Raw genomic sequence first — 27,274 nt, 5'->3', positions numbered from 1 at the left:
CAGCGTTACATGTGTTCCTAAACATTTGCAGATCAGGCTTTTATTCATGGGCTAATGCACGCTTGTTTGCTCATGCCTTACTCAGCCTAAACTCCTATTGAACTCAATTAAGCCTGTCATCTCCAGGAGCAGTCAATGTCATTTTTGCCCAAGTAAGGGATGAGTAACGAGTGCTCCGAACGGCCCTTGGAGAATAGCAGCCATTTTGTTGCAGTTTTTGGTCCAGATTTCTTACAAGTTAGCAGCAGGCCAAGGGTGGAAGAATGCGATACGGCTTTATTAATCACACACGATTGCTGAATGCGCTGGATGCTTCGGAGGCTGTCGCTTTACGGGCTGCAGCGTTGGCTGTCTTGTCCCGAAATGCTTGAATACAACCAAGCTCGGCACGAAAATTAGAAAAATATGTTTCTAGAAGGGATGGGATGCAAAGAGCATCCCTTCCCCGAGCTGGGAGGATCCCACTCCCCAGTTTACCTCTGTGGGTTTTGGGTACTGCGGCACAGGTCCTCGGCGCGTGCCGGACCCCATGGCCAGTGGGTCCGGGGTTTCTGCCGCACGTTGCCCGTATCGGGGCCGCGGCTCCCGACAGTCGGGCTGGGTCGCGGCCAGGGACTCGCATGCGATCAGCCGGCTGCGGCTTAGCACGTTACCACCCATCGGCTCGCTCCGAGGAAATGACCTCGGCCTGGCTCCTGGCTGGGTTCCCTTGGGAAATCGTAACTGTGTGGGCTGAGATCCCCGTGAGGGGCTCCGCAGGGTGGGGCGGGGGTCCGGGAGAGATGGGGAATCTGCATGCTGGTAGGGTGTGGGGGGCTGAGGGTGGGTTGGGGGGCTGAGGAGGGGGATGAAGGTGTTTGGAAGGGGATGAGGGTGTGAGGATGGGGATGAAGAGGGGATGAAGGTGTTTGGAGAGGATGAGGGTGTGAGGATGGGGATGAAGAGGGGGATGAAGGTGTTTGGAGAGGATGAGGGTGTGAGGATGGGGATGAAGAGGGGGATGAAGGTGGGCGAGAGGGCATGAGGGTGCGCGGAGGACGATGAAGGTGTGTGGAAGGGGATGAAGGTGTGCAGGGGGGGATGAAGGTACGTGGAGGAGGACGAAGGTGAGCACAGGGATGAAGGTGAGCACAGGGGGGTGAGGATGTGCAGAAGGGGATGAAGGCGTGCACAGGGCACCCTGGCTGGCTGGTGACGGGACGGGACAGCAGCACCCTCATGCCCCGGCCCGGGGCTGCATCCCGGGGCTGCGGGCCGGAGGAGGAGGAAGAGGAGGAGGAGGAGGAGGGTGAGGAAGGCTCCTAAAGGCCGCTCCCAGAGCCCGGGCCGGGCCGAGCCGGGCTCCAGGGCTGCCCTTGCCACAAAAACCCTCCCGGCGGAGGGGCAGCCCCGCGTCCCTGCGTCCCGCTGCCCGTCGGGGAGCGCTGCCGGTGCCGCCGCCGCCGCCGCCCCGGGGGCGCGGGCAGGGAAGGAGGGAGGGAAGGGAGGGTCGGCCGGGCGGAGGGAGGGAGGAAGGGAGGGAGGGCCGGGAGGAGGGAGGAGGGCAGCGGGAGGAGGGAGGAGGGTCGGCCCGGCCCCGCCGCCTCCTGATTGACTCCCAACTTTCTGCTCCTCCCTTGCATAAACTTTCCCGTCCCTGCGCCTGGCTCCGTGCGCGGACCCGGGAGCCCGCCGCGCTCCCCGCATTCCTGCCGCCCTCCCCGGCCCGGCCCCGGCCCCGGCCCCGGCCCCGGTCCGGCCCCGGTCCGGTCCCGGTCCCGGCACCCGCGGCCGGCCCAGCCCCTCCGGAGCACGGAGCAGGTAAGTGCTCGCCGGGAGCAGACTCCCAACCCCCCCTTCCTCCTCCTCCTCCTCCTCCTTCTCCTCCTCCTCCTCCTCCGGCGCCTCCTTCCTCCCGGCCCGCAGCCCTCCGGCTGCACCGAGCCCTCGGCAGCCCCGTCCCCGGCGGACGGCGAGGGGCGGCGGGGTCGCACCAGCCCTCGCCGCTCCCCCCCCCTCGGTAGCCCGGTACCTCCCCCCGGGGCTCCCCCGCCTCTCCCCCCCGCCGGCCCCTGACGGGGTGCGTGGGGGTGGGACACAGCCGGGGTGTCCCCAAGATGTCCCCCACCCCCCACCCCGTCGGGTCCCCAGGCTCCCACCCCGTCGGGGCTGCGCTGTCCGTGTGTCCCCCCCCCCCCGGCCCCTCCGCTGGGTCCCCCCCGCTGCGGCGCATCCCCGGGGTGCGCGGCGGGCGCGGGCTATAGGGTTACAAAGAGGCCTTGTGTACGGTATAGCCCATACGTCGGGAGCGTGTAGGGCGCGGGCGCCAGGCGTTATATAAAGCGATAACCCGTCCCGTCTGCCTCCCGGCCCCGGCCGAAGCCCCCCGCGAAACGGCGCGGGGGCGGGGGGGGGGGTCCCGGGTGGGGTGTGGGGGCCACACGCGTGTCACGTTACATGTGTGTCACACGCATGTAGGGGATGACCATACGCTGACTGTATGCTAAACACTTTGTGCCTTGTCATAGGGGCGCATTGCTAACGAGGCAGCAATTAGATGTATAATTTTCAGCAGTGTGTCATCTTTATTATTACTATTATTTTATTTTTACACCCTCCTAGGGTTTGGGGTTGTTGTTTTTTTTCCCCTTAACCCCCTTGGAAGGAAAATAAGGCCAAGCCCTCGCAGTGCCGCCCGCCTCCGCCCCCCCCCCCCCCGAAACCGCTCAGGCCCTATGCGACGCGTTTGGCCTGTACCGTCTGAGAAAAAAACCCCATATTTTGGGGAGAAACCAGCTGGAAATGGTATCAGAGGCCCTGCCGGGACGGCGGGCACCCTGCAGCCCCCCATCGCTGTTGGGTGGTTGGCACAGGGCGGCAGGGGAAAAGGCGAGGGCAGAGGTTTTGGGGGTTTTTGGTGCTTTGCAGGGAGCTGGGGCGAGCTGGGCCGGGCGACCATCCCACCGGCGAAGCGATAATCTCCGGTGTCAGGCGCGCCGGGGTATTTTGGGCTCCGGCGTCCTCTCTCCCCTCCTATCGCTTTACCCCGCGCGGGTACGTGCGCACCGTGAGTCAGGGCTTTGGCACTGCCTGGCCACCCTGGGGGGCCCTGCCAGCGGGGCTGCCACCTCCCCCCCCGGTTTTGGGGTGCTCGTGATGACGGGTGGAGAATTCGGGGTCTGCCAGGCTGGTGTCCCCCCCACGCACCCGCCAGCCCTGAGGGCCTCCGCAGCCCCAAAGCCCTTCCCCGCACCCGGCTTTCGGGGTGGGTCATGTCCCCGCGGGATGGGAGGAAGGTCCCCAAAGCGGATGGGAGGCCAGGACTTGCCAAGGTCACCCAACGGCAAAGCCGGGGGAGAAATGGGTAGGGGGTGGCGGGGGTGGGACCCTGCTGGCGGGGCAGGTGACGGTCACCGCAGCGCTGCCCGAGAGGACGGGCATGAGTGTCCTGTTGGGAGAAGGTGCTGGATTTGGCCCTGTTTGGGTTTGCAGGGCCGGCATTCCCATGGGAAGGGGCTGCGGATGGGTGTGGGGTGAGCAGCCACCCCCTCCCAGCCGGGTGACACAGGGGGACGTTCCCGTCCCCAGGGGACCTCGGACACCCAGCTCCCTCCCTGGGGCGGGCACGCGGCTGGCACCGCACTGGCTTTTCTAACAAAAATAACCCTTCAAAAGCGGCGGGCTCCGCGGCGGGCTCCAGTCGCCTTGCGTAAGTGGCACCTGGGTATTTCAAGGACCCTCGTCCCAACCGGGATGACTGCGGCATCGGGGCTCAGCTTGGAGTGGGGGGATGCTTTGGCTGGGGCATTTTGGGGGGCAAAGGGGCGCAGAGACGAACCTTCCAGCAGCCGTCCCACCCCTAACATCCCCCTCCTGCAAAGCAAAACCCCCTCTAGCCTCCACGTCCATCAATGAAAGGGACTTGCATCCATTTCCCATGACACGTGGTCGCTATTTATCACAATACCAGAAACAGCATCTCCTTTTAATTGCCATTTAATCCCCATCTTGCCACCACCGAGCGGGTCGGGAGGTGAGTCCCGGTGGCCCCGACACTGTGCCGAAGGAAGGAGTGTTTTCCCGGCGGTGTGTGAGCAGGTCATGTCTCTGGGGAGGTGGGGGTGGCAGTGGTAATCAGCTATAATTAATGTATTAAAAAGCAAGTTACCGCGCAGCTCCTGTCAAACACGCAGCAAGCACAAGGCCAGTGGCAGGTGAGGCTCAGTGGTGGGAGTGCTGTGGACACGCAGCGGCTGGAAAGGGGGGAAATGGGCAATTTTGGGCTGTTTGCAGGGAAAAAAATCTGTTTTCCTGCCTTAGTACCTCTTCTCCTGTCCGTGGGAGCGGAGGATGGAGGGGAAGAGAGGAGAACGGGCTGCAAAGCCCAAGGGTGCTGCCGGGGTTTGCGTGGCAAGAGCCATCCCAGGGCTTTTTGTGGGGTTGGGTTCCCTCCGTCCGTCAACGGACAGGATGGATGCTGTCCAAAAAATGTCCCATCTCTAGGAGCTTCTCTCTCTTGTTGAATCCTTGACAGCAATTGCCAGGGGCCGGCGGGGCTGCCATGGCGTTTGCACCACCTTGGGCGCTGCTGGTGGAGGGGATATAAACAAATAGCTTTGATTTTGGGAGCTCCCATCCCCGGGGGATTTGCCAGGTGGCCAGGCCGTGCTCTGAGCTTCTCAGCCGTGCGTCCGAGGTGTTATTTGGGGTCGGTGCCCGGGCTGGGAGCGTGCCGGGGGCCGTGGCGGCCGAGCCCAGGCACCTGCGTGTTGTGGTCGGGGCAGGCACCTGAAGTGCGTGGGCGTTCTCTATTGCCACCGTCACGTGGCGGCTTATGAAATTTTTTTTGGAGGGAGGGAGGGAAGGTAATGATGGGGTGAGCCGGCGGGGCTGTGCCCTGCGCCAGCCTTCAGCGGGCACGCGGCAGGAGCGGCCCCCCGGCTCTGCGATAACGTGCGGCTGGATCCTGCTGCGGGTCCGGACATGCCGCAACAACTCCTGGTGCTTTGGTTTTCCCCGCCTGTGAAATGGGAGCGAGGGGCCCCGGCAAAACCTCCTCGTGGTGCTGGACGGCTGCTCGCCTGCCCGTGGCAGCGGAGAGTGGGGGGTCATGCGGTGCTGGGCACCATTTTGGGCTCCCTGTGCAGCTCGTTGCAGGGTTTCGTGGTGAGCACGCGTGGCTGAGCCCTTCGGAGGTGACGGGCCGTGAACCCCATGGTCTCATCCCTGGGGATGGCAGCTGGCGGCCCTGTGGGGACGGCGTTCACGCAGGGCTCTGCCTTGGCACGGCCGATGGGATCCTGCGGGCGAAAGGTCCAGAGAAACAGGAGTGTCCGATTGCATGAAGCACGTCCCATCCCGGCAGTGCAAATCCCGCCGGAGCGTGTCCCCTCACTTGGTCCCGAATGGATGCAACGCTCCAATGTCCCCAGCGTCCCCCGTTACGTGCCATGAGACAGCAGTGGCACTGAAACCCGGCGGGCCCACCGCACTCGCCGCTGCTGCCTTCCAGCTGGGCACTGGGTGTGTCACGAGATGCGCCAGGTCTCAGCTGGCCAAAGCCAACCTGGAGCTCATCCTCGGTCATCCTCTTGCGAGCCAGAGGCACAGAAGGTGACTTCAGCACACTTCAGGGCTGCGCTTCACCCTGTAATAAATAACGCTGGGAAATGCTTGCTCGCAGGCGGCTCGCGGCTGGCGAGCGAGATGCGAGCGATGGAGGAAGCTGGTTTATCCCCTTATCCCCCTCGCCGCTGGGGAATCGGTAGGGACCTGGACCGTGGGCTGGGAGAGCTCACCCGGCTGCAGGGGGTGACCAGGGATGGGACGGCAGAGCTGGAGCTAATTTTAGGAGGTGGGCAGAGCCTCGTGGGAAGTGGCCGGCCAGAGAGACGTGTCACACCGCGGTGCCCACGAGCATCGAGAGCGAGCGCCGGGGGTCCCTGGGTCTGAAGATGCTGCCGTGGGTCGAGGAGGTGGCCCTGCATCGGCAGCCTGGCTTTCCGCTGCGGGGAAGATCTGTGCCACCGCTGATGCCCTGGCTGCTGGAGGGGCAACGGGTCCGGGGACACGCACGGGGACAACCCCCTGGATGCCCGGACTCCCGGTTTGCATTACCCAGGACACGGTTGAGCCCTGCGCCGCTCTGTGCCTCAGTTTCCCCATGGCCGTCTTGCCAGCGCTCCCCCCACCTCGGCGGGGTGCGGTGGAGGCAGGAGGGCTGGCCAGGCTTGGGGATCCTCGCCTAGGAGCGCCAAGCCTTATTATTTCCCCACGACTGTCTCCTCCTCGCTCCTCGTAAAATTAGATCCAGCTGTTCACAATAGCCACTAACTTCTCTCCGGAAGATGTTCAAAGTTTACAGACGCGGAGCGGCGCGGCGTGCGTGGAGGATGGGCTGCCGTTCCCATGCCAGCTCCTCGCTGCCCGCCCTTCCCCCAGAGGCAGCCAGCTCCTGCCTTCCCCCCCAACCCCCCAGCTTAGGCAAGTCGGGTTTAGGAAAAAGCACGCTCGTACGCAGGCACGCGAGCCCCCGACCCAAACGAGCGTCGGGTTTTTATTAGCAGGAAGATCTGGGCGCTTCGTAGTCCAGAAGCAAAGGTCTGGTGCAAGACCCCGCTTTTTCCCTGCCCGGCTTCTTGCCCGCGTGCTTGGCGGACGAGTCGGGCAGGGTGCTTGCTTGGTGCTCGCTTGATGCTCACCGGTGCCCGTGCTCGTCTGTGGCATGCGTTTGGGCTCCAGCTCTCACATGGGGTGGCTGATGTGCCCCGCTTACAGCCTTGCCTGGGCGGCATTGCAGAGCAGAGAGTCGGGGTCTGGCTCCGATGTTTGGGCATCAGCATGCCGGGTGGGGGGCTAGCGCGCCACGCCAGGCTGTCCAGCGCTCTTGGGCCACGCTTCTTGTTGGAGCTCCTTCTTTTACCAAGAATACCGCCTTCGTGTATTTTTAGCAACTTTCCTCCCCGAGGATTCCAGAGCAATTTTTCAATCTGCGGGAGTGGGAGTCGCTGTGCCCATTTCCAGCTCTTGATTCGGGCAGCAACGAGAGGTGCTGGGAGAAGGCGATGCTCTGCCACGGGCACCCGGTGCGCTCCTGGCGTGCACGAGGCTTTGCTCGCCGGGCTGGTCCGGGGTGATGGCACGCAGTAAAATGGTGCTAAACCGAAATATCCCTTTCTGGGAATAGATCGCCGATGCGGTTTGTGCGGGGCAGCGCGTACCTGCTCATGCAGCTCCCGCATTAAATGCAGGACCTCAGCTTGGCAGCTGCCCCGAGCTTCATGAACTCGGCGCAGGAGGGCAGGGAAGCGTGCCTCCTCGCAGGGGTGACAGTGGCCAAATGATGTTGCTGTGTCATGTTTTGCCCCGGCCTCTGGCAGCCAGGGATGTCTCCGTGTCTCAGCCGGGACGGTAACGCCTGGCAGCCCCCCACCGCCTTGGGTCTCAGGAGCCTGGGGGGGGTCAGCTCTTGCATCCCCCCACCCCGCTGGGTTTCTCCTCCTGGTCGCTCAGCCGGGTGCTGGCCCCGGACCCCGGCGGGTGCCGCGGCACGGGCAGCGGGCGCAGCTGCTCCCTGGGCAGGGTTGGGTTTCGCGGGGGTGGAGGCAGCCGGGGGCGGGTGTGAAATGCATTGCAGCCTTCCTCCTCCTCCTCCTCCTCGCCTGGCAGCCGGCGTCCCCTGGAAGATGTTTTCCCTGGCCCGGCTGCCAATGGCATAAAATGGGGTCAGCAGCACCCGAAACTCCTCTGTGGAGGCATTTCTCCTCCCAGGAGCGGGTCGGAGGGCTGGCAGGGTACCCGGCACGCCTGGCCCACCCGGGCAATGGGACACCATCCCGCCGCAGGCACCGGGCTGCCTGGCCCTGGGCTCCCCCGGGGCTTCCCTGACCCCAGGCACCTTTGGCTTCCCCTTGGGACAAGCAGCACTGGGAGTCCCAGGGGACTTGGGACAGGGTGGCTGCCCCGAGCTCATCTGCAGGGGATGTTCAGTGGGAGACATCCCGGGATGGGTGTATTTTGGCGCAGGAGCAAAGCGAATTCAATGGTCCCCAGTGGGTGCCGTGCCCAGCACTGGCCGTGCCATGGGCCACCAACGCTGGGGGTGTCATGGGATGGCCATGGCGGTGGCCTGTCCCCGGCAGGCAACTCCAACCCTGTTGTTTCCATCCAGCTCGTTTCATAACGCAGAGAGCAATTAATGCTGCAAAAGCTTTCTATTTATGCGCTGCTGGGTGAAACGCCCCGTCCTGGCTGGGCAGGGCAGCCGTAATTGGGCCAGGGAGGGAAGCTGGGTTACGGTGTCCGTCTGTCCCCTGCCCTCAGGTCTTGGGCCCGGAGGCTTGAGCAAAACCGGCTCAGGTCCTCCAGCAGCCGAAACCCAGCTCTGCCACCCTGCTGGGGCCGGAGGAAGAGGAGGAGATGGAGGGGTTGGTTTGCACGCCCACGGTTCTGCCGTTAGGAGGGAGCATCTCGGCAAGCGGGGCTGTCGGTGGGGCTCAGGGGGTTTGCTCGATCCCCTCCCTCCTCCCTGCCCAAATTTTCTCTGGGCAAATCACTCAAGTTCCCCTCTCATTCGTCCGTGGCCCTTCAGGATGGGGGGCTGAGCATCCGTCGGCCTCGTTCTGCTGGGTGAGGACCAGCCGCATCCCTGCCGGGCAGGGGCTCAGGGCTTCGCTGGGAGCTGGAGGGACCCTTTGGCTGTGGGGGTCCGGCCGGAGCAGGGGGCACGTGCCTGGGGCGGCCCTGGCAGCGCCACGGACCCCGGTGGGATGCTGCCACGTGGCCTCCTGCGGTTTCCCCGCTCCGATTGCTTCCTGAGCTGCCCGCCAAGCCGGAAGGGACAGGAAGCGATAGAGGGGAGGAAATTAGTCGAGCTGTCTCACGGGGAGCCGGCGTGGTGCACGGGGGGCTCTGCCACCACCGGGGTCCCCAGCCCGTGCCGGGGGTCCCATCTGGGAGAAGGTGGCCGGTCCTCCCCGGCAGGGAGGTGCAGACCTGGGTGGGAGGGAGCGGGGCGGCTGCCCTTCCCTTCCCTTCCCGAGCCGGGGAATCCCTCACCGCAGCCCGAGAGCTGTTTGGAAGAGGAGCGCGATGTAAACAAACCTCCTTCCACCGCCTTCCCTGCCGAGCTGGGTCTTGCTCGGCCGCTGCCACCCGCCTCGATGGGTGCCAGTTGTCCCCGGGACGGCCGTGTGCCAACTGGGACGGTGTCCCTTGTGGGACTGGGGCAGGGTCTGGGGCAGGACGTGGGGCAGGGCGTTCCCAAAGGGTCCCTGGGCGAGCTGCCAGGGATGTAGGGTTCCTGCGAAAAACACTTGGTTATTGCAAGAAAAGTGCTGTAGGGTCGTGCTCGGCCGAGCCGAGAGCGTCTGGGCTCTGTGCAGGGTGCTGGGGTCGGCAGCGGACAGAGCAGCATCTTCCCTGGCGTGTTGTGGTCTTGCTGGGGTCCCCCGGGAGCCCCAAGGCTTTTGGGTTTGCTTCGAAGGGCTCTCCGGCGCTGGCGGCCGTGTCGATGGTGTGGGGCAGCGTTTCTCCCAGCCCCGTTCCCAGCCGTGTTATGGGGTGGGCAGAGGTGGCAGCAGGGACACCGGCCCCGGCCAGCGCTCCCCTGCCCGAAACGAGGGGCACGTTAATAAGCCCTGCCCGAAACGAGGAGCACGTTAACGAAGGCCTCTGCCTGCCTACAAATTGGTGCCTGCTGTTGGACCCCCAACCACATTCTTGCTGAGCCCCGATGTGCCGGGGGGGGACGCGGGGAGGAGCTGGGGTGCCTGGGAGCCTTAGCTTTGGCATTGGCTCATTTGGGGTCTTGCAGAGCCTGCTGCCTGATGGAGCAGCCCCTCTCGGCGTGCCCGCAGGAGAGCTGTCCCCGGGGACCTCACCGCAGTGGGGCCAGGGCGGCTTCCCGGCCCCCTTCCTGAGCCGGCCTTGGCAGGGGCTGCACCTCAGCCCCGGGAGCACCGGGGCTCCTTCCCCCCATCGCCCCCGGGCCACGGGTGCCACCAGTCACGGTGACGGGGAGAGGGTGACGGTGGCTTCGTGCGTCCCCCCGCCCGGGCTGGCGCGGGCAGCGAGGCGGTGGTGCTTTGCCTGCGCCGGTGCGAGGCTGAGCACCGCGCTGTGCCGCGCCTGCCCGGGCTTGCCGGTGAACTTTTATCCTTTTGCCGTGGGGTCCGGGTGCAGGGGGGGAGGGAGGAGGGCTGGATCGCCCCGGGCCCCCCGCATGGGAAGGCGGGATGGAGCAGGGATGCAGCCAGACTGCTCCCCCCCTCCCCCTTTGGAGGGTCTGCTGGACCCCAGTGTCCCCAGCACTGCGGGGGATCGTCTTGCGGTGTCCTGGTGCTGCCGTGCCATGGGTCGGGGGAGCCCCAGGTAAGGAGGGGACCTTGGGGCCACTCTGTCCCACACCTTGTCCCCCTGGATGGTGTCAGCTGGGGACACGCCGTGCTGCAGGCTCCTTCGTGCAGCGGACGCTGGTGGCCGTGCCCTGCATCCCCGGCGGTTTGGGGGGATGCTGTGGCAATAGCCCCCCTGCCCCAGTTCGCACAGGGCGAGAGAGTGGCAGCCCGGGGACTGCGCCCAGGGAGGGGTGACACCGCTGCTGGCCATGAGACCAGCCGGGACGGCAGGGGTGGCCCGGGCGAGCAAGGAGCACGGCAAGGGGCATCAGTCCCTGTGCCGTGACGCTGGCCAAGGCAGGACTGGGTGGCACGGTGGGGTACTTGGCCGGGCGGGCGGTGGGGCATCACCCCGCTGCTTTGGGCAGACCCGGGTTCTCGGCTGTGCACCCCGGTGCAGCTGGGACGCGGGGGTTTGGGGTGGTGTGGGGGCTGCTGGGGCCGTGCCTCGTGGTGTGCGAGACGGGGCAACGCTTTTGGGGCCGAGCACGCTGGGAAGTAGGAACACACCATTCCCCCCGGCTCGGTGGCATGGGACAGGGATGGGGACAGGGTGCTGCCCCACACCCGGGAGCTTCGCGGGGGCAATAGGCACCTCTGCCCACATCACGGCCCTGCAGCCCTCGGCTCTGAGCAGTGACATCCCCGTGCTCCCAGCCCCGAGGCCTCTCCCCCGCGCCGCCCCGCACACCCCCAGCCTGATCCCTATCGCGGCTGGTTGTGCTGGTCCCGGCAGCACCCTGCTCCTGACCTCGGCACCCGTGCCTGGCCCCAGCGGGGAGCTCGCCACGCTGCTCTGACCACAGCCGCTGCCTCCAAAATATTTCCTTCCCCCCATCCACCAGAAAACACCCATCTCCCGCGCACCCCTCCCTCCTTGCAACGCTCCTCTTTGCTTTTGCAGGGTTTAAAGAGGCTTCTCGTTGCTTTTCCAGGCTCTCCAGCCCCAGCCAGCTCTTGCCGACTGGGCAGCTGCTTGCAGCCCTGCTGCCCGCACAAGCCCCCGCTGTCCCTCACACCCCCCGCACGTGGTGCCGGGGCCGAGCGCTGCGTGCCCGTGGGAACGCCGTCCCCGTCTCCTGGCGCAGCCTTGGCCTCACGAGGAGATAAGCGGGCATCCTCCCCTGCCCGCTATGGGCACCCATCCCGCGCCCGCTGGGACCTCGCATGGGTGCAGCCCCCCTCCAGCACCCTCTAAAGCCTTGGGCCGGTGCGTGGCACCCCACAAAGAGGGGCGAGTGAGCTGGGTGCGGGGGCTCCCTCCCGGCACGGGTGCCAGCGAGCATCTGCGCTCATGGGGGGCGAGCATCCCCACCGCAGAGCGGCGGTCCTGGCGTGCCCAAGCCCTGCAGAGACGCCTGCGCCGTGGGAGGGGGCTTCTCCCCCTGGTCCCCGGGGAGCAGCCGGGAGGCAGGAGCCAGTGACATGTTTTCCGGCAGGTCTGGTCCCCTCCCTGCCCGAAGCAGGTCTGGCCGGCGGTCCGTCCGTAGGCCGTCCAGCCATGCCGGTTTCCTAATTGCTCCTGTTGTTGGTGTTTTGTAAGGGCTGGGTGGAGCGCGGCGCTCGGCCGTGCCTTGCGTCAGCGCGGTGCCTTGCACCCTCCCTCCAGGAAATCCAATGTCTCGGCCTGGCCAAAAGCAGGTTTGGTGGAGGAGGAGGAGCTGCTTCCTCGCACCTTGGCCGAGGCCCCGGCATCGCCCTCCCTCCTCTCCCGGCTTCCCCGGAAAGGCTGGGCTAGGGTTTCCCTGCCGGGGGGGCAGTGGGATGGGAGGGGGTTGGGGGTGCCGGGGGGGGGCTGGGGAACTCCTGGAGAGGGGGGGACGTGTGCCGCAGGCAGGGTGTGCGGGCAGCCGGCACCCTGCCTGTGCATGCAGTGCCCAGCACGGGGACGGTGACCCAGGGCACTGGTCACACTGCTTGTTCCAGGATCCTGCCTGCAGTGGTGCAGCCAGCCCTATAGGTTTGCTCTCAGCCCTATAGGTTTGCTCTCAGCCCTATAGCTTCATCCTTGGCCCTATGGCTTTGCCTTTGGATCTATAGCTTCGCCCTTGGCCCCAAAAGCACCCATCAGTCGGGGAGGGCAGGGGGTCTGGTGGGTCCCTGCAGAGCCGCCCCCCGGCATCAGCTCTTGGGGCTTTCCCCTCTCGGGCTGAGCTGATGGCAGCCCCGTGGTGCTGTGGGGTCCCGGGACGCTGCTGCGTCCCGGGCTGGCGTGGGGCTGCGGGGTCCCAGGCCGCTGCGGGATCTCGAGGCTGGGGGCTCCTGAGCTGCCACGGTGCAGCTGGGGGGTCTTGGGCTGCTGTGGGGCTGCCGTTGGGTCCCAGGCCACTGCAGGACTGTGGGGTCTGGGGGCTACGGGGTCTCGTGCTGCTGTGGTGCAGCTGGGGGAATCTCTGGTTCCCCTGTGTCTGGGGGGTCCTGGTCTGCTGGGGGGTCTTGGGCTGCCGTGGTGCAGCCGGGGCTCAGCACCCGTCCGAGGCAGCCGCACACCCCATTGTAGGTGCCACGCTGGGACGGAGCCCTGCTGCGCTCGCTGGGCTGTGGGGGGGGGAGCAGGGGGCTCCCACCGGGGCCATCCCCACGTGCCACCCTTGCCGTCCCTGCCCGGCACCTCGTCCCGGTGTCCCCCTGCCCTCCCATCCCCGACACCCTGCTCGGTTTGGACAACGCATCCCTCCCGGGGGCTGCCCCACGGAGCACCCCGGCAGCAGGCACAACCGGGGTGCCGTGGGACTCGGGATGCCATGGGTCTCGGCGTGCAGCGGGACTCGGGGTGCCGTGGGACTCGGGATGCCACAGGTCTCGGAGTGCGGCGGGACTCGGGGTGCTGCGGGCCCATCCGGCACCGCTGCCGCCATCCCTCCCTTGGCCGGCTGGCTCGATCCTACAATCCAGTTCTCCTTATTTGGCCACAGTGCTCGGCAAGAGGGGGAGCGGCGGGCGGGGGGGGGACGGCGGGCAGGGGCGGGCGGCGGGGACCGGAGGGGCTGACATCACATCACGGCGAGGGAGAGAGAGATGGGGGGGGGAGTTTCTTTTTTTATAAAAGGAAAAAAAAAAAAAAAAAGAAGGCCTCGCAGCGCGCTTGAGCCAGCGGGCTGCTGCAGTTCCTTTAAAAGGAGATGTCTGCGCCGGAGACCTTTGTACACTCCCAGCCCGTCCGGGAAGCGCGGCGCAGGAGACACCTCTCCGCTCCCACCGCCGGCAGCTGCCTCCAAACATGTTATTGCAAAACACTGCGCCGGGAGCCGGGCAAAGGGAGGAGGAGGAGGAGGAGGGTTGAAGGCTCCCCAGCATCGCCCACCGGCCGAGGAGTGCCCAGGGCCCCGGCCGAGCATCCTCGGGGCAGGGGGCCTCTCCCGGTGCCAGGGGTAGGGCTGCCGGAGGGCTCCGGCCACCTGGTTCCCATTAGCGGGGTCTGGCTTGGAGCCGCCCAGCGTCTCCCTTTGAATCCCGGCTCTGCCTTTGCCAGGCGCGGCAGAGCGGGGATTTTTGGGGCTGGGGGCGGTTTCGGGGCCGGCTCGCCCGAGGATGCGGCTGGGTGGCAGTGGGTACTGGTGCGGGGTCAGGGCTCACGGGCTGCGGGACTGCTGCCGCCCTGTCCCGAGGTGTCACCCACAGGCACCGTGTGCCTGAGCTCCTCGTACGGATAATGCAGCATCCGGCCTGTTTCCTTCCCAAACTTTATTTGGGTGGACCCTGGGTGGTCACTTGTGGCTTGGATTTGGGGGTACTCACGGAAATCATGGCTCTGCCCCCAAGAAAAGCCTGTTTGTGTCTCTGTTGCCGCACACCGGGATGCTGCTCCCAGCCTCGGGTGCGAGCGGGGACAGGGCCAGCACTGGGGACGGCCCTGCGACCGTACTGTCACTGCAGCCCCATACCCCCAGCAAGGGTCTCCGGGTCTAATGGGTGTCCCCTGTGTCCCGGCAGGTTGTCGCGTGTCCGTGGGGGCTCGGGGTCGGAGCCCAGAGCAGCCAGCACCATAGCGTCCAACAGCTGGAACGCCAGCGGCAGCCCCGGGGAGGGGCGGGAAGATGGCCAGGACGGCATGGACAAGAGTCTGGACAATGATGCCGAGGGCGTGTGGAGTCCGGACATCGAGCAGAGCTTCCAGGAGGCGCTGGCGATCTACCCCCCCTGCGGCCGGCGGAAAATCATCCTCTCGGATGAGGGCAAGATGTACGGTGAGTGATGGGGGCTGGACGGAGGCGGCGGGCAGGGCACCGCGCTGCCGGCCAGGACGGGGCGGCCGGGGGTGAAGCAAAACTTCCTGCCCCAAACCCATACTGGGGCATACTGGAGCACCCCCCAACCCCGAAAGCAGTTTCCCCGGCTGCGTCGTGGAGCTGGACCGGGGAGGTGGCCGTGACCCACGTCCCCTCCCTCTGCGCTGGCTCTCCCTCCCGCTCCCTCCCTCTCTCGGCCCTGCCGGACCGACTGGTTTGGTGAAGCTGTCAGGCAGGGAGCGGGTGCGGGCAGGGAGCGGGTGCGGGCAGGGAGCGGGCGCAGGACTGTGGGGCCAGCACCAGCCCTCCTGCTCCCGTGGGCCTCCAAACCTTCCCCGGCTGGACCTGGTGGCAGGGAGCACCCGGTGGCAAGAGCCACCCGCCTACTCTGAGCCACCGGCACCCAGCTCAGCTTTCGGTGACTTTGTTGGCAGCAGCGGGGCTGGTCAGCCCCACTGGTGCAATGAGTTTCGGGGGGGTCTCAGCCTAGTTTCTGGTGTCTCCCAGAACACCTCTGTCTTGGTGGCTCTCTGCAACGGGGAGGAAGAGGATGAGGATGGGCGATGTAGGCAGGGGGGGATAGTGGCGCAGGGTGCATGGTACCACCGAGGAGCAGTGGAGGGTGCCAAGGTGTCCCCATCCCTGCTGGGGTAGGGGCTGGTCCCTCCTCCCCTCCACCTCCCATGATGTCACCCCCAGGGCCGGTGACCTCAGAGCCGGGGATGGGTTGCCATATTACCGTCACCCTGCCGTGACAAAGGGACCAGGGCTGGCACCTCCGTCCCCAGCCTCCAAAATACACCCGCCCAGGATGCTGGCGTCACCGGCAATGGCTCACCCGCTGCCGGCAGAGAGGGGCAAAGGGGACGAGGCTTTGCGGCAAGCGCCGTGCCACTGTCCCCGTCCCCACGCCAACTCCCTGTGCCACCTCGCTTGCCGGGGCCCGCAATGTGGGGCGTCGGGGCTGGCGGCCGAGGGGGAGCACAGGGCTTCCCAAGCGGGTGCATTTTTTGGATTTCTCCCGGAATAGCTGAAGTGCCGCCGGGAGCCTGGCCTTGCGCAGCACGCCGAGCCCCGACCGGTTTTTCCAGCCTTTCGGAGACATCTGGCAGCTGCTTAAAGAGGCAGCGGCCCCCGCAAGCCGCCTTTCATCTCCCCCCACCCTCCCCAGTATCTCCCCACCCGGACCCCCGGGACCCCCGGCCGGCGGTGCTGAGCCCGCCGGGACCCCCGGGACTGCCGGCGGCACAGGCGATGCCGGCATCCGACATAAAGGTGTGCCGGTGCCGCTGGTCTCCACGCTTTTTTGGGGGGTCCCAGGGGATGCCCACGGCCACGCCAGCAGGTGCCCCACTGATGCCGGTGGTGTGGGGGCGGCGAAGGGGCTGGGCGAGGGGTGGGTGCCCCGGGAGCAGGTGGAAGCCGGGGGGCCGGGCCGGGCACGCTGGCCCCTGCTCTCTCGCTCGCTGCCCGCCAGGTTATTTTTAACCCAGCCCGTCCAACTGGTTCACGTGGTGGTGTCAGGGGAGAGGAATTTGGGGAATGTGGTAATTTGGAGGAGGATGTGCCCGCTCAGAGGGAATGGCACGGTCCTGGGTGAATCATGGGGGACGGGGACTGGGCGTGCGGGCACTGGGACGGCTGCGGGGAGGCTGCGAGGGTGCAGCCCGGGGTGGTGGCCGGGACGTGGGGTGAGGCAGGATGGGTGCAGGAGATGCTCAGCACTGGGCACTGGGTGCTGGGCACTGGGTGCTGGGCTGGCACTGCCCCACTGGGGTGCATGAAGGCACCCACATTTCTTTCCCATATTTCTTTCCCATATTTCTTACCCCAGGGCTGGGTATGGGGAGGGAGAGGATGGGACTCGGGAGCGGGTGTGCAAAGGGCGATGCGGCGGCGCTCGGTGAAGGTGTACCCCCAAACCGGGGCTTGGCACGGGGGTCCCTCCACCTGCACCCCTTGGCAGCACCCTGTTGTGGGCATCGTCTCACCTGGGCTTAAAGAACACCCTTGGTGACCTGGCCCTCATTAGGTGCTAACGAGGCCAAGGAACCGGCGCAGGCTGGGGATGGCAGGAGGGATGGGAGCCACGCTCGGTGCTTTGGGGTGGCACCGGGGTGCCACACTGGCCACGCAAGGGGTGCCCCCATTTCCAGGGGTGCAGGGACCCACGGTGGCCCCGGCTGCCCACCCACCAGCTCCTGCCCGGCGCGGGCACCCCGAGGCACAGCCATCCCCGTGTGGCACCTGGCCCTGTCTGTCCCCATGTGTGTCCCCCCCCAGGAGTGCCCAGTTGCTCCGGGGCTGGGAGGGGGCCGGCTGGGGTGAAGGGGGGGGGGCGGGGGGGGATGGATATTTTTTTTTAAAAGAGTTTTGGTTTTTTTTTTTTTTAAAGCTGAAACCCGCTCCAAGGGCATTTCGACAAGTTCCAACCGCGACCATCTGGTCCATTAAAATAAATCTGGCGTGCCTGGCCGCCCCCGTGTGCGGGGGGCGCGGCGGCGGGGGGGCCGGGGCCGGGAGAAGAAAGCTCCCAGCTGCTCTGACGTTTGAACGTAGATTGGCCACAGCTGGCCCCTAAAATGTGGCGCAAAAGCAACTTCTGCTTCGAATTAGACCCAGGACGTTAGGAAATACTGGTGGAAAGGCCAGCACGGCTCGCAAATGGGAAGCAGGGTGCCATGGGTGCACCCCAGGACCCCTGTGGGGAGGGCTGCGGTTGATCGGCTCCCCCGGGGGTGCTCCAGCTGGGATGGCTTTTTGGGGAGGGTCCATGCTTGCCCGTGTTTGGGGACACCACTGTGGCGGGGGTCCCTGGTGGCTGTCACCCCCCTCTGAGCCCCCTGTGTCTGGGGGCTGCCAAACCCGGTGGGGTGGTGGCCACAAGGTGGGTCCCGCTGGCCTGGCGGGGGGCTGGTCACCCCTGTGTCCCCTCAGGCCACCCCCATGTCGCCTCGGGCCGGACAGCTGTCATGGCAGCGCCATCTCCTGGCAGTGCCATCTCCTGGCAGTGCCTCCCTCATTAAGGACCGGCCTCATTAAGGACCAGCATCATCAGTCCGGACTGGGCAGGACGGGGTGGGGGCCAGAGGCACCTTTTGGGGCTGATGCCCCTGGCCGCCCCGTGTCCCCAGGGCTGACCCTTGGCTCTGCCGGCAGGTCGTAACGAACTGATAGCCCGGTACATCAAGCTGCGGACGGGGAAGACACGGACGAGGAAGCAGGTGAGGCCATCGCTCTGCTTTTTCCCTTGGGAGGGCTCGGGGGGGGGCAGGAAGGGGGTGCCAGGTAAGGCCGGGGGGGAGCGGGTGTCCGGCTGCGTCACCCGTCCTCCGTGTCCCCTCCTGGAGCCACCGTTGCTGCCAGCTGGACCCTCATTCCCTGCGAGGAGCTTCGTCTGTGAGCACAAACACCCTCGGGCTGGTCCGTCCCAGTGTGATCTGGGGGTGCCCTGAAATTCGGGGTGTGGGGGCAGGCAGCACGCCCCCCTGCCTGGCTGGGGTCACCCCGTGGGTGGCAGGAGCCCTTGAAATCTCCATCCGAGCAGCGTGTGCGTCTGCGTGCATCTCTCTGTGCTGCTCCACCTGGATGCGGAGACCGTTCCCGCCTCTGCCCCTTGCTGGGCTTTACGCTGCTTGTGCCAGACGCCATGGTGAAGGCACCCCCGAAGTCCCCGGGCTGAGAGCAAGCTGTCCCCATCCTGGCCGGGGGACAGGCTGTGCGGGTCTGTGGCGCTGGTCCTGGGGGGCCCGGAGGTACCGCAGAGCCCTTGCCCCAACCTCGCTGCCCTGCAAGGTTGGATGCTGGGGCAGGCAGCGCGCAGGCAGGGATGCCGGCAGGGCAGGGAGCACGCAGTGGTCCTCCTTTGCCTGCACAGCGTGCGGGCAGGGTCGCATCCGTCCCAGCTGCGAGCCCTCGCTGCATCCTCATGTCTGAGACCAAACCTGTCCAAGGACCGGACTGCCACAGCCCTCGATGGGACGTGTCCGTTTGTCACGCGTCCGGTGGCTCTTCCTTGCCTGCGTGGTGGCCCCCAGCTGGGAGCCGCGCCGCCCGTCCTGGCAGAGCTGGTGGCCCAGGGTGCTGAGGAGCGGGTGCAGGGGGACGGATGGGTTTGGGGCATGGGGACACTTACATTGGGACTGCCCCGTGCCATGAGTCCCCGCAAGGGAGGGACGCTGGTCCCCAGGCACTAAGGGGGACATCCCTCCAGGAGTGATGCTGGAGGGAGAGGGACCAGGCTCAGCCACCGTCCTTGTGTTCAGACCAGCGCTGAGCGGTGCTTTATTTCTGGCTTAAAGCCTTAACTGGGCCCCCTGGGTCTCCCCTCCGAGGGGGGAAAGATGTGGCGCTGGGCAAAAGCGATGCTCCAGGAGGACTCGGAAAAGGCACAGGGGAGGGCCCATGTGGTATTGTCCCCTCTGCGCGGTTGTGTCCTGGACAGCCTGGGGTCCCGTCTTGGACAGCCTGGCGCTGGTGTGAGAGGGAGCTCACCGAAATCAGCCCCGGTGGGTGCAGGGACCCCCACCCTGCCTGGGGCTTGGGGCAGGCACCCCAGCCACGCTGCGCCTTTCCTGCCTGTACGTCAGCCCCTTTTCCTTGGATCCTGCTCTTACAGGGGTCTGGACACAAAAAGCCCCCCCTTTTCTCACCTTTCCCACCTGCAAAATCAGCAGGAGCCCTGGGGGAATGAGCCGGTCCCTCCTGGATCTCCCTTGGGAGAGATCCCTTGGCAATCCCGCCTGAGGTAGCCCAGGGGCACCCCAAACCAGCTGGGCCGTATCCTCAGCGCTGTATGCCGGCAGCAGATCATTGCGCTCGCAGGGGCCGGGGGGGGGGTCTATCCATCCGGGAAGCCCCGAGAGATGGGAAACGTGGAACCCCCCCCAGCTGCAGCACCTTCACCCTGAGGAGCTTCACCCCAACCGCGGCAGGGCACAAACCAGCATCAATCAGCACAGCACCGGCGTCCCCCCCCCAGTTTTCCTCCCTCCAGCTTGCGGCAGGCGCAGGACCCTCAACATCTCCAGGAGCATCACCCCGGCAGCTCCCCGCACTCCCCCCCTTCTCCGCGCTCCCTTCCCCGGGGACAACATCCCACCTTGCGGGGGGAACATATCTTCACGCTCTCTGTATTTTCCTTTCCGAATGGCGTGGCGGGCGCTAGGTGTCCAGCCACATACAGGTTCTAGCTCGGAAGAAGGTGCGGGAGTACCAGGTTGGCATCAAGGTACGTTGGTGCCCTTGCCCAGGTGTCCGCGGCGGTGTCTCTGTGAGCATGGGCAGCCCCTCTCCTTCCTCCTCCTTTCCTCTGGTTGACGGCTCTGCTGTTCCCCCTCTCCTTCTGCTCTCTCTCTGCAGGTCTCTAGCCACTTGCAGGTTCTTGCCCGACGGAAATCTCGTGAGATTCAGTCCAAGCTGAAGGTACGCGTCCCCCCCCACCCCGCCTGGCCCCCCCGCCTGCTGACGACTAACGCACTCGGCTCTGCGGTGTGCTGCTTGCTTTCTTTTATACCTCTCTTTTTTGGTGTTTTTTTTTTTCCTCCCCCCTCCCTCGGCTCCTGGGACCGGATGGTTTTTAGTGGCATCGTTGTGGGATGCCCACAGAGAAGTGCAAGGGGGGCTCCAGCTCAAAGGCTGGGTGGGGACACCAGAGCCCTTCCCTCTCCCCCCGGAGGGCGAATTTCAGTGCCAAATCCCCTCCTTTCACCCAGACAAGGACTCCGCCGTGGGGAGTGGGGGTTTAAACCCTCCTCCAGTGATACACGAGGGCTGCCCCCTCTTTTGGGCCATCAGGGGTTCTCCGAGGAGGGGAAGGACCCCCCCCAGAGCAGCCAGCGAGGCAAAGTGACGTTCAAGCAAGGGGTACAAAGGCCCCCACCCCCAGCTGAGCCCTGGCCCCGCTCGTGATGGGTGCCGGTGGGATGTGGGCAGAAGCAGGGGGGTCCCGGGGGTCCCTGCAGGCTGCCAGCCCGGCGGCTTGTGATGCACCAGGGTCAGAGTACGGCCCAGGTGGCACCTCAGGGTCTGGATGGGGCCGTGCTGGGGAGGGGGCACAGCGGTCCCAGGGAGGGGGCACGGCGGTGCCGGGGCAGCCCGTGGTTCCAGGGGCCAAGGGAGCTGAGCGAGGAAAAACTGGATCATCCTCTCTTCTCTGGTTGGCTTTTCTTTCCTTCCTTCCTCCTAACTGGAGCCCGACTAACCCTTCCGTAACTGTTCCCACCGAGCTTTGTGGCGGTGGTGGGGAGGGTGATGATGGGGGGGGGAATGGGCAGGACTGGGGGCATCGCCGAAGAACCGAGCCCTGCTCGGGTTGGACCCCCATGGGGGGGACAGAGCGGTCCCCACTGCACGACCGCCCGTTGGGGACGGCCGGCTCCAGGCTGGGCTGCGCAGCCCGGGATGCTCCTGGGTTAATCCCTGCACGGTCACGCCGGGCAGCGTCTCCTTGGGCAGGACCAGGGGACACTTGCTGCCTTGCCGAAGGTGTGGGAGCCCAGAAAACCTTTCAGCCCCCTGCCGTGACCTCAAGGTCCCAAAAGCATCGCCAGCTCCCCGTGTCCCTGTCCCCCTGTCCCGGGTGCTGTGTCCCAAGACTCCGGCACTAAGGCTGGCAGCAGGGGCCACCGTCAGAGCTGGCGCTGGCATTTTGGTCCCCAAAGCTTTAACAAGCTCCGGCTCACGCTGCCCGGGAGCCCACCAAAGCCCTTCAGCAGGGACCCCGGTGCCCTGTGAGCGGGGTGCCAGGAGGGTTCCCACACCCCACGGGGTTTGGTTTGCTGGGAGAAACCAGGAGAGGGCACCCAAAACTATTTTGGGAGGCTCCTCTGGGCTTGTATATCTTAAACCCAGCTCCCAACCCCAAGAGGGGCAGCCAGGGAGGGGGGCAGGCAGCAGGGTCAGCAACAGCAGAAGCCTTTGCACAAAAAAATAACAGAATAAAATAAATTAAAATAAATTAGGCTGTCCTTGGCACACAGTGCAGGGCAAGGGGGAGTCAGAGGCAGGACCCCAGGGGACCGGGGATGGAGGCCGGCATCCATGGCTGTGCTCTCCATCCCCGGCCACGCTGCCTGCAGGAATCCGGCAGGGAACGGCCGGGACAGAGATCCCCCTAAGCAATAGGCTGTGGATGCAAAACATCCTCTCCCAGCCCTACGTGGAGGCAAAGCCCGGCGCAGGCAGCCCTCCGCCCTCACCCAGTGCTTGTCCTGTTGAACGGAAACTCCCTTCCGTGAGCAATATATATATATTTTTAAGCTGCAGTCATGTGCGCGTTAGTGCTGCCTGGCGTGTGGCTGCATGCCCACGCTCCTGCCCTGCCCCAGGTGAAAATAAATGAAGCGATTGATCCCTGAGGAAGGTTCAGAGGGAAAACAGAGGGTGTGCGGTGGGACCAGCACGCACGTGTCCTGGCAATGCGGCTGGAGGAGCAGCCCTGCCCCGGGGCAAGACCTCGGGGCCCTCCGCTCCTGCCCTGCGGTGCTGCGACCTCCGGAGCAAAAGGGAAAAGGAAAAATAATTGGTGTCCTATATAAATGCACACATGGCATAGGGGGGTTGTGCCCAGGGTCTTCCCTGTGGTGCCTGCAGGGGAGTTGGTGCCAACATCCCCGGGAGCCGGGTGCGGGTGCCCTTCGCTGAGCAGGAGCCGTGCAGCTCTTCCTCTCCATGCCCTGGTTGCAAGCGTTGGGGGCTGCTGAGGAGGTTGTAAAGGATATTAAAGGCTGTAAAGGATATTAAAAAGCCAACAAAGGCGCAGGCCTGGCTCTCCACAGTGACCCCCTAAAATAGTGGGGGGCTTTGGCATCCCATTCCTGGTGGGATTAAGCCTGGGTATCGTCACCATGTGCATCCCCTGGTGACCAGCCAGATCGAGGGGTTCACTCCCCAAATCGGGCTGCGGTGATGAGCCGGGGTGTGGGATACACAACTGGGGGGGGTGCACACAGTGCCTCCAGGCTCCCACAATGCTCTAACCTTTTTTTTTTCCTTTTCTTTTGCGGACAGGCCATGAACTTGGTAAGTTGAGCTTGAGTTTGTGATACCTTTTGGTCCCCATTGCCTTTCATCCCCTCCTGCGGAGGGGCTAAAGCCTTCACGTCCCCAGGGAAGCGGGGATACCTTCCAGACCCGGCAGCTCCCGCTCAGGGGACATTTGCAAGCTTAAAGCATTAATTAGCATGGGTGCATTTGGGGAAAGGGGGACATCCACCTGCCCTGGTCCCTCGGCCGGGCTGCACGACCAGCTCCGTGCTTTGCAGAACCCACCGGGCACACTCAGATTGGGGAGGGAGTGTCTCAGTCTGCCCGTGTAACCTCCGTCTCCCTCCTGTCCCCCCCCAGGACCAGGTATCGAAGGATAAGGCTCTGCAGAGCATGGCTTCCATGTCCTCCGCACAGATCGTGTCGGCCAGCGTCCTGCAGAACAAGCTCAGCCCCCCCCCTCCTCTTCCTCAGGCCGTCTTCTCTGCTGCCCCCAGGGTGAGGACAGCCCCACGCCCCCCATATGGGGATGCCCTGGGGTGGGGGGACACACGGATGCCATGCACGAGCTGCACAGGGGACTGGGGGGGGGATGTTCGATGGCCCCTTGGTCGTGGTGGCAATGGAAGGGGGGCTTTGGGGGCTCCCTGCGGTTTGCAGCAGGTGGGGAGGGGAATCGGGGGGTGGTCAGAAGCCGCTGACTCTTCCTTGCGCTGTTCCCCCAGTTTTGGAGTGGGCCTATCCCAGGACAGCCTGGACCCTCTCAGGAGTAAGTACGAGACCCCCTCCGCTATGCCAGGCAGGACCCCGCCTTGGCAAGGGGCTGGGGTGAGCCGGGCTTCGTTAACCTAACGATGCTCTTTGTTTTCCAGCATTAAACCGTTTGCACAACCAGCTTACCCCATCCAGCCACCCATGCCTCCATCACTAGCCAGTAAGTGCTGTCCTTGCCCCCTGCAAGGGGACCCTGCACCCCTGCTAGGTCCTATTTGTCACCTGTCCTGTGCCACCCTCCTGCCCACAGTGCCACCCACCTGCGGTCCCCTCCCCAGCCCTGCCGGGGAAAAAACCTGGGTTTAAACCCAGCCAAAAGCCCCATGGTGAGCAGGACCCCGCTGATCCCAGCTGTGTCCCCCCTGTCCCTTTCCACCCAGGAGCGGGACCGGCACATCCCATGGTTTTGGCCACCCTGTGGGAAACCCCCCGTGCTGGGAGATATGGGAGGGTGGGGGATGTGGTAAGGACAGCAGCACCGTGGCGGTGCAGGGGGTGCTCGCCCCTGGCTCACAGCTGCCCCTCCCCACCCCGTGCCCTCCCCAGGTTACGAGCCCTTGGCTCCGCTCCCGCCAGCCGCCTCGGCCGTGCCCGTCTGGCAGGACCGCACCATCGCCTCCGCCAAGCTCCGGCTCCTCGAGTACTCCGCCTTCATGGAGGTGCCACGGGACGCTGAAACGGTAACAGTCCCCTCCATGTCCCTACCACCCGGGTGAGATGATGCCCATCCCTGTGCTTGGTGGCATCTTGCTTTCATCTGACCTCTCGTTTTAATTTCCCCGCCCCGGTCCTTACAGTACAGCAAACACCTCTTCGTGCACATCGGCCAGACGAACCCCTCGTACAGCGATCCGCTGCTGGAGGCCGTGGACATCCGCCAGATCTATGACAAGTTCCCCGAGAAGAAAGGTGGCCTCAAGGAGCTCTATGAGCGTGGGCCCCAGAACTCCTTCTTCCTCGTCAAATTTTGGGTACGATGCTGGGAGGGGGAGGATGGGGCAGGTTGTCCTTGAGCCATGGGCTCGTTGCAGGTTGGGCATCCCACCGGCAGACTGGGAGCATCCTGGGCAGCTCCATAAGCCAGCATCCCCTGACCCTGTTGAGAGCTGGGTGTGATGGCACCTAACCAGACCCTCTCTCCGCTCTCATCTCTCCAGGCGGATCTGAACAGCACAATCCAGGATGGGCCGGGGACTTTCTACGGTGTCAGCAGCCAGTACAGCAGTGCAGAGAACATGACCATCACGGTCTCCACCAAGGTGTGCTCCTTTGGGAAGCAGGTCGTGGAGAAGGTGGAGGTGAGTCCCACGCCCCGCTGCATCGGGAATCAGGTCCACTGCAGGTCCCAGGATGGAGAAAGCCCCAGAGCTGGGTGTAGGACACGTGGGTGCATGCCTGCCCATGGGCGGAGCAAAGAGGACATCTCCACCATTTCCCAGTTGGCCACCACCCACCCCTGCCCACATCCCCTGTGGTGTTTCGGCTCCCATGGGGCAGCTGCTCACGCTGTTGTCCCCCGCAGACGGAGTACGCGCGGCTGGAGAACGGCCGGTTCGTCTACCGCATCCACCGGTCTCCCATGTGCGAGTACATGATCAACTTCATCCACAAACTCAAGCACCTCCCGGAGAAGTACATGATGAACAGTGTCCTGGAGAATTTCACCATCCTGCAGGTACCTCCCCTCCTTTTCCAGGGAGCGTTTCCCACCAGGAACGTGGAGCCCGCACTCGCATCGACCCTACCGTGCCGGCTGTGTGCTGCCCGGCCCCGGGGCACCTGGCCTTGGCATTGCAAATACACCGGCTACTGGCTGTGCCTGCGCCTGTGCAACCCCCAAAAAATGGGTCGCAGATTTTTGGTGGTGCAAATAAAGTGGCTGTGTCCGAGCCTGTGCAACCCCCCCAAATCACAGGTAGCAAATTTTTGATGGTGCAATAAAGTCCCTGTGCCTGAGCCTGTGCAACCCCCCCAAAAAAGGGGTAGCAAATTTTTGGTGGTGCAGTTAAATTGGCTGTGCCTGAGCCTGTGCAGCCCCTCAGATAACGGGTAGCAAATTTTTCGTGGTGCAATTAAAGTGGCTGTGCCTGAGCCCATGCAACCCCCTCAAAAATTGGGTAGCAAACTTTTGATGGTGCAGTTAAAGTGCCTGTGCCTGAGCCTGTGCAACCCCCTGAATTACAGGGAGCAAATCTTGATGGTGCAAATAAAGTGGCTGTGCCTGAGCCCGTGCAACCCCCCAAAAATTGGATAGGAAATTTTTCATGGTGTAATTAAAAGGTCTGCAATTTCAATGTCTGTACCTGAGCTCATGCAACCCCTCAAATAACAGCATCTTCCCATGGGCACAGCCCCCTCCTAACGCACTCTCTGCTCTGCCGCAGGTTGTTACGAACAGGGATACCCAGGAAACCTTGCTCTGCATAGCCTTCGTTTTCGAGGTCTCCACCAGCGAGCACGGCGCCCAGCACCATGTGTACAAGTTGGTCAAGGACTAGGGGCCCTCGGGGACGGGCAGGGGCACAAAGGGCGTGCAGGGGAGGGAGGGGGCCGTGCAGAAAAGCCGCCCGTGCCCGTTGCCTTGTGAGAAGTCATTTGAAGAGAGGAGGAGGAGGAGGAGGAGGAGGAGGAGGAGGAGGAGGAGGAAGAAAAACAATAGCCAAAAAAGACTGACTTGCGATCGCAGATGTTTTCTACTTAGGAACAGTTTCTTTTTTTTTTTTAAATAAATAAAAAAAAAAAAAGAAGAATGGGAAAGGAAGCGTAGGGAGAAAGGAAACCTGTGTCCGGCGCTGGATTGGGGAGAGACCAGCCCTCGGTGTTGCCGATGAAGGCTGGGAGCCCGCCGTGCCACCACCAGCAGCGGGATGTCGGAGCGGAGGACGACCCCTCCTTTCGCCCCTGCCCCTCGCTCGGATGTGGTCCTGGTCCTGAGCGGAGAGGAGCGAGCACGGACGGGCTGGAGGACGCGGTGTCGTGCCAGGTCTGGTCCGAAACCAATTGGCATGGCAGCGCCCGCGGCATCGGTACTGCCGGGTGGCAGCAGGGACGTGGGGATGGACACGCGAGGCAGGAGCAGGTAGGAGCAGGGCAGGGCGGTGGAGGGGGATGCTGCCGCGTCCCCGGGGACCAGCACCCGGGATGCTCCTTCTCCGTGCCCGGCCGGGGCACCAGAAGCCGGCGGCGCTGAAGGCGGGAGGGCATCGACGATGCAAACCATTTTTTTTTTATGGCTCATTTTTTTTTTTCCTTTTTTTAAATTAAAGTGCTTTTTAATACTTTTAAAAAGACACCATGCTTGTAATCGGGATTATGCCCCTCTGCAGTGTCTGGGACCTGCTCCCCTGCCACCCTCACCGTGCCGGTGACCGGAGGAGGTGACGCAGCCGAGTTTGCCGGGTCGGAGCTGCGCAGCAAAACTGCCGGGCACGGGGAGCCAGCTTGGGTAGGGAGGGCTTGGGGGTGTCTCCATCTCTCTGGGGTCGCTGCAGACCAGAGGCTGGTTTTTAAGTGGCAGCAGGATCCCCTGAGCTCTGCGTGTGCTTTCAGGGATTGCACTTGGGGGTGGCTCAGGCTAAACGTACCCCCCCCGCGGTTGCTTGCCGAGGAGTAATGAGGAGAGAGCAGTGAGGGCGGATTTGCCTGATTTACTTTGCATACGTACATTTTCCATCTTTTTTTTTTCTTTTTTTTTCCCCCCCCTTTTTTTGCCTTTTTTCTGTGTTGACTATTCTGGTTTCAGCTGCTCCCTGCGGCTGCTCCGGCCAAGCTCGCCTGCGTCCCGCGGGAAGCAGCCAGGCAAGCAGCTCGTGCAGGGAGAAGCGTGTTGTGCAATGCAGGGCCAGGCTGCGAGCGGGCAGGACAGAGGAGACAGAGAGGGGACAGAGGACGGGAGTGATGCCAGGACAG

The 27,274-nt window shown here is 64.5% G+C and overlaps 1 protein-coding gene across 6 annotated transcripts; it reads left to right on the top strand.

Moving 5' to 3' along the window:
• Positions 1–1,631: 1,631 nt before the first annotated feature.
• TEAD3 (TEA domain transcription factor 3) lies at positions 1,632–26,171 on the top strand. 6 transcript variants are annotated; one of them, XM_072844642.1, is made up of 14 exons: positions 1,632–1,800; positions 14,310–14,563; positions 17,765–17,829; positions 19,773–19,835; positions 19,967–20,029; positions 22,616–22,627; positions 22,952–23,089; positions 23,317–23,360; positions 23,464–23,525; positions 23,912–24,045; positions 24,163–24,336; positions 24,523–24,663; positions 24,888–25,040; positions 25,750–26,171. In XM_072844642.1, the coding sequence occupies exons 2-14, from the start codon at positions 14,428–14,430 to the stop codon at positions 25,861–25,863; spliced, it is 1,299 nt and encodes a 432-aa protein (XP_072700743.1). In that variant the 5' UTR covers positions 1,632–1,800; positions 14,310–14,427; the 3' UTR covers positions 25,864–26,171. The 6 variants fall into 6 exon arrangements, with proteins under 6 accessions (XP_072700743.1, XP_072700740.1, XP_072700738.1 ...); XM_072844636.1 differs by lacking the exon at positions 1,632–1,800 and adding an exon at positions 13,613–13,747; XM_072844639.1 differs by lacking the exon at positions 19,773–19,835 and having other exon boundaries at positions 1,641–1,800.
• Positions 26,172–27,274: the final 1,103 nt, after the last annotated feature.

The sequence above is a fragment of the Ciconia boyciana genome, chromosome 23 (genome assembly GCF_034638445.1).
Source record: "Ciconia boyciana chromosome 23, ASM3463844v1, whole genome shotgun sequence".
Lineage (NCBI taxonomy): Eukaryota > Metazoa > Chordata > Aves > Ciconiiformes > Ciconiidae > Ciconia > Ciconia boyciana.
The sequence above is the reverse complement of the archived record's forward strand: the minus strand, read 5'-3'. Positions and strand labels throughout refer to the sequence as shown.

What these genes read in the sequence shown, in the direction of transcription:
- TEAD3 (XM_072844642.1), top strand. Translation starts at nt 14,428, where the DNA reads ATGGACAAGAGTCTGGACAATGATGCCGAGGGCGTGTGGAGTCCGGAC. An exon ending in CAGCCTGGACCCTCTCAGGA is followed by an intron (nt 23,361 to 23,463) that starts GTAAGTACGAGA and finishes TTTGTTTTCCAG; the next exon opens with CATTAAACCGTTTGCACAAC. An exon ending in AGGTCGTGGAGAAGGTGGAG is followed by an intron (nt 24,664 to 24,887) that starts GTGAGTCCCACG and finishes TGTCCCCCGCAG; the next exon opens with ACGGAGTACGCGCGGCTGGA.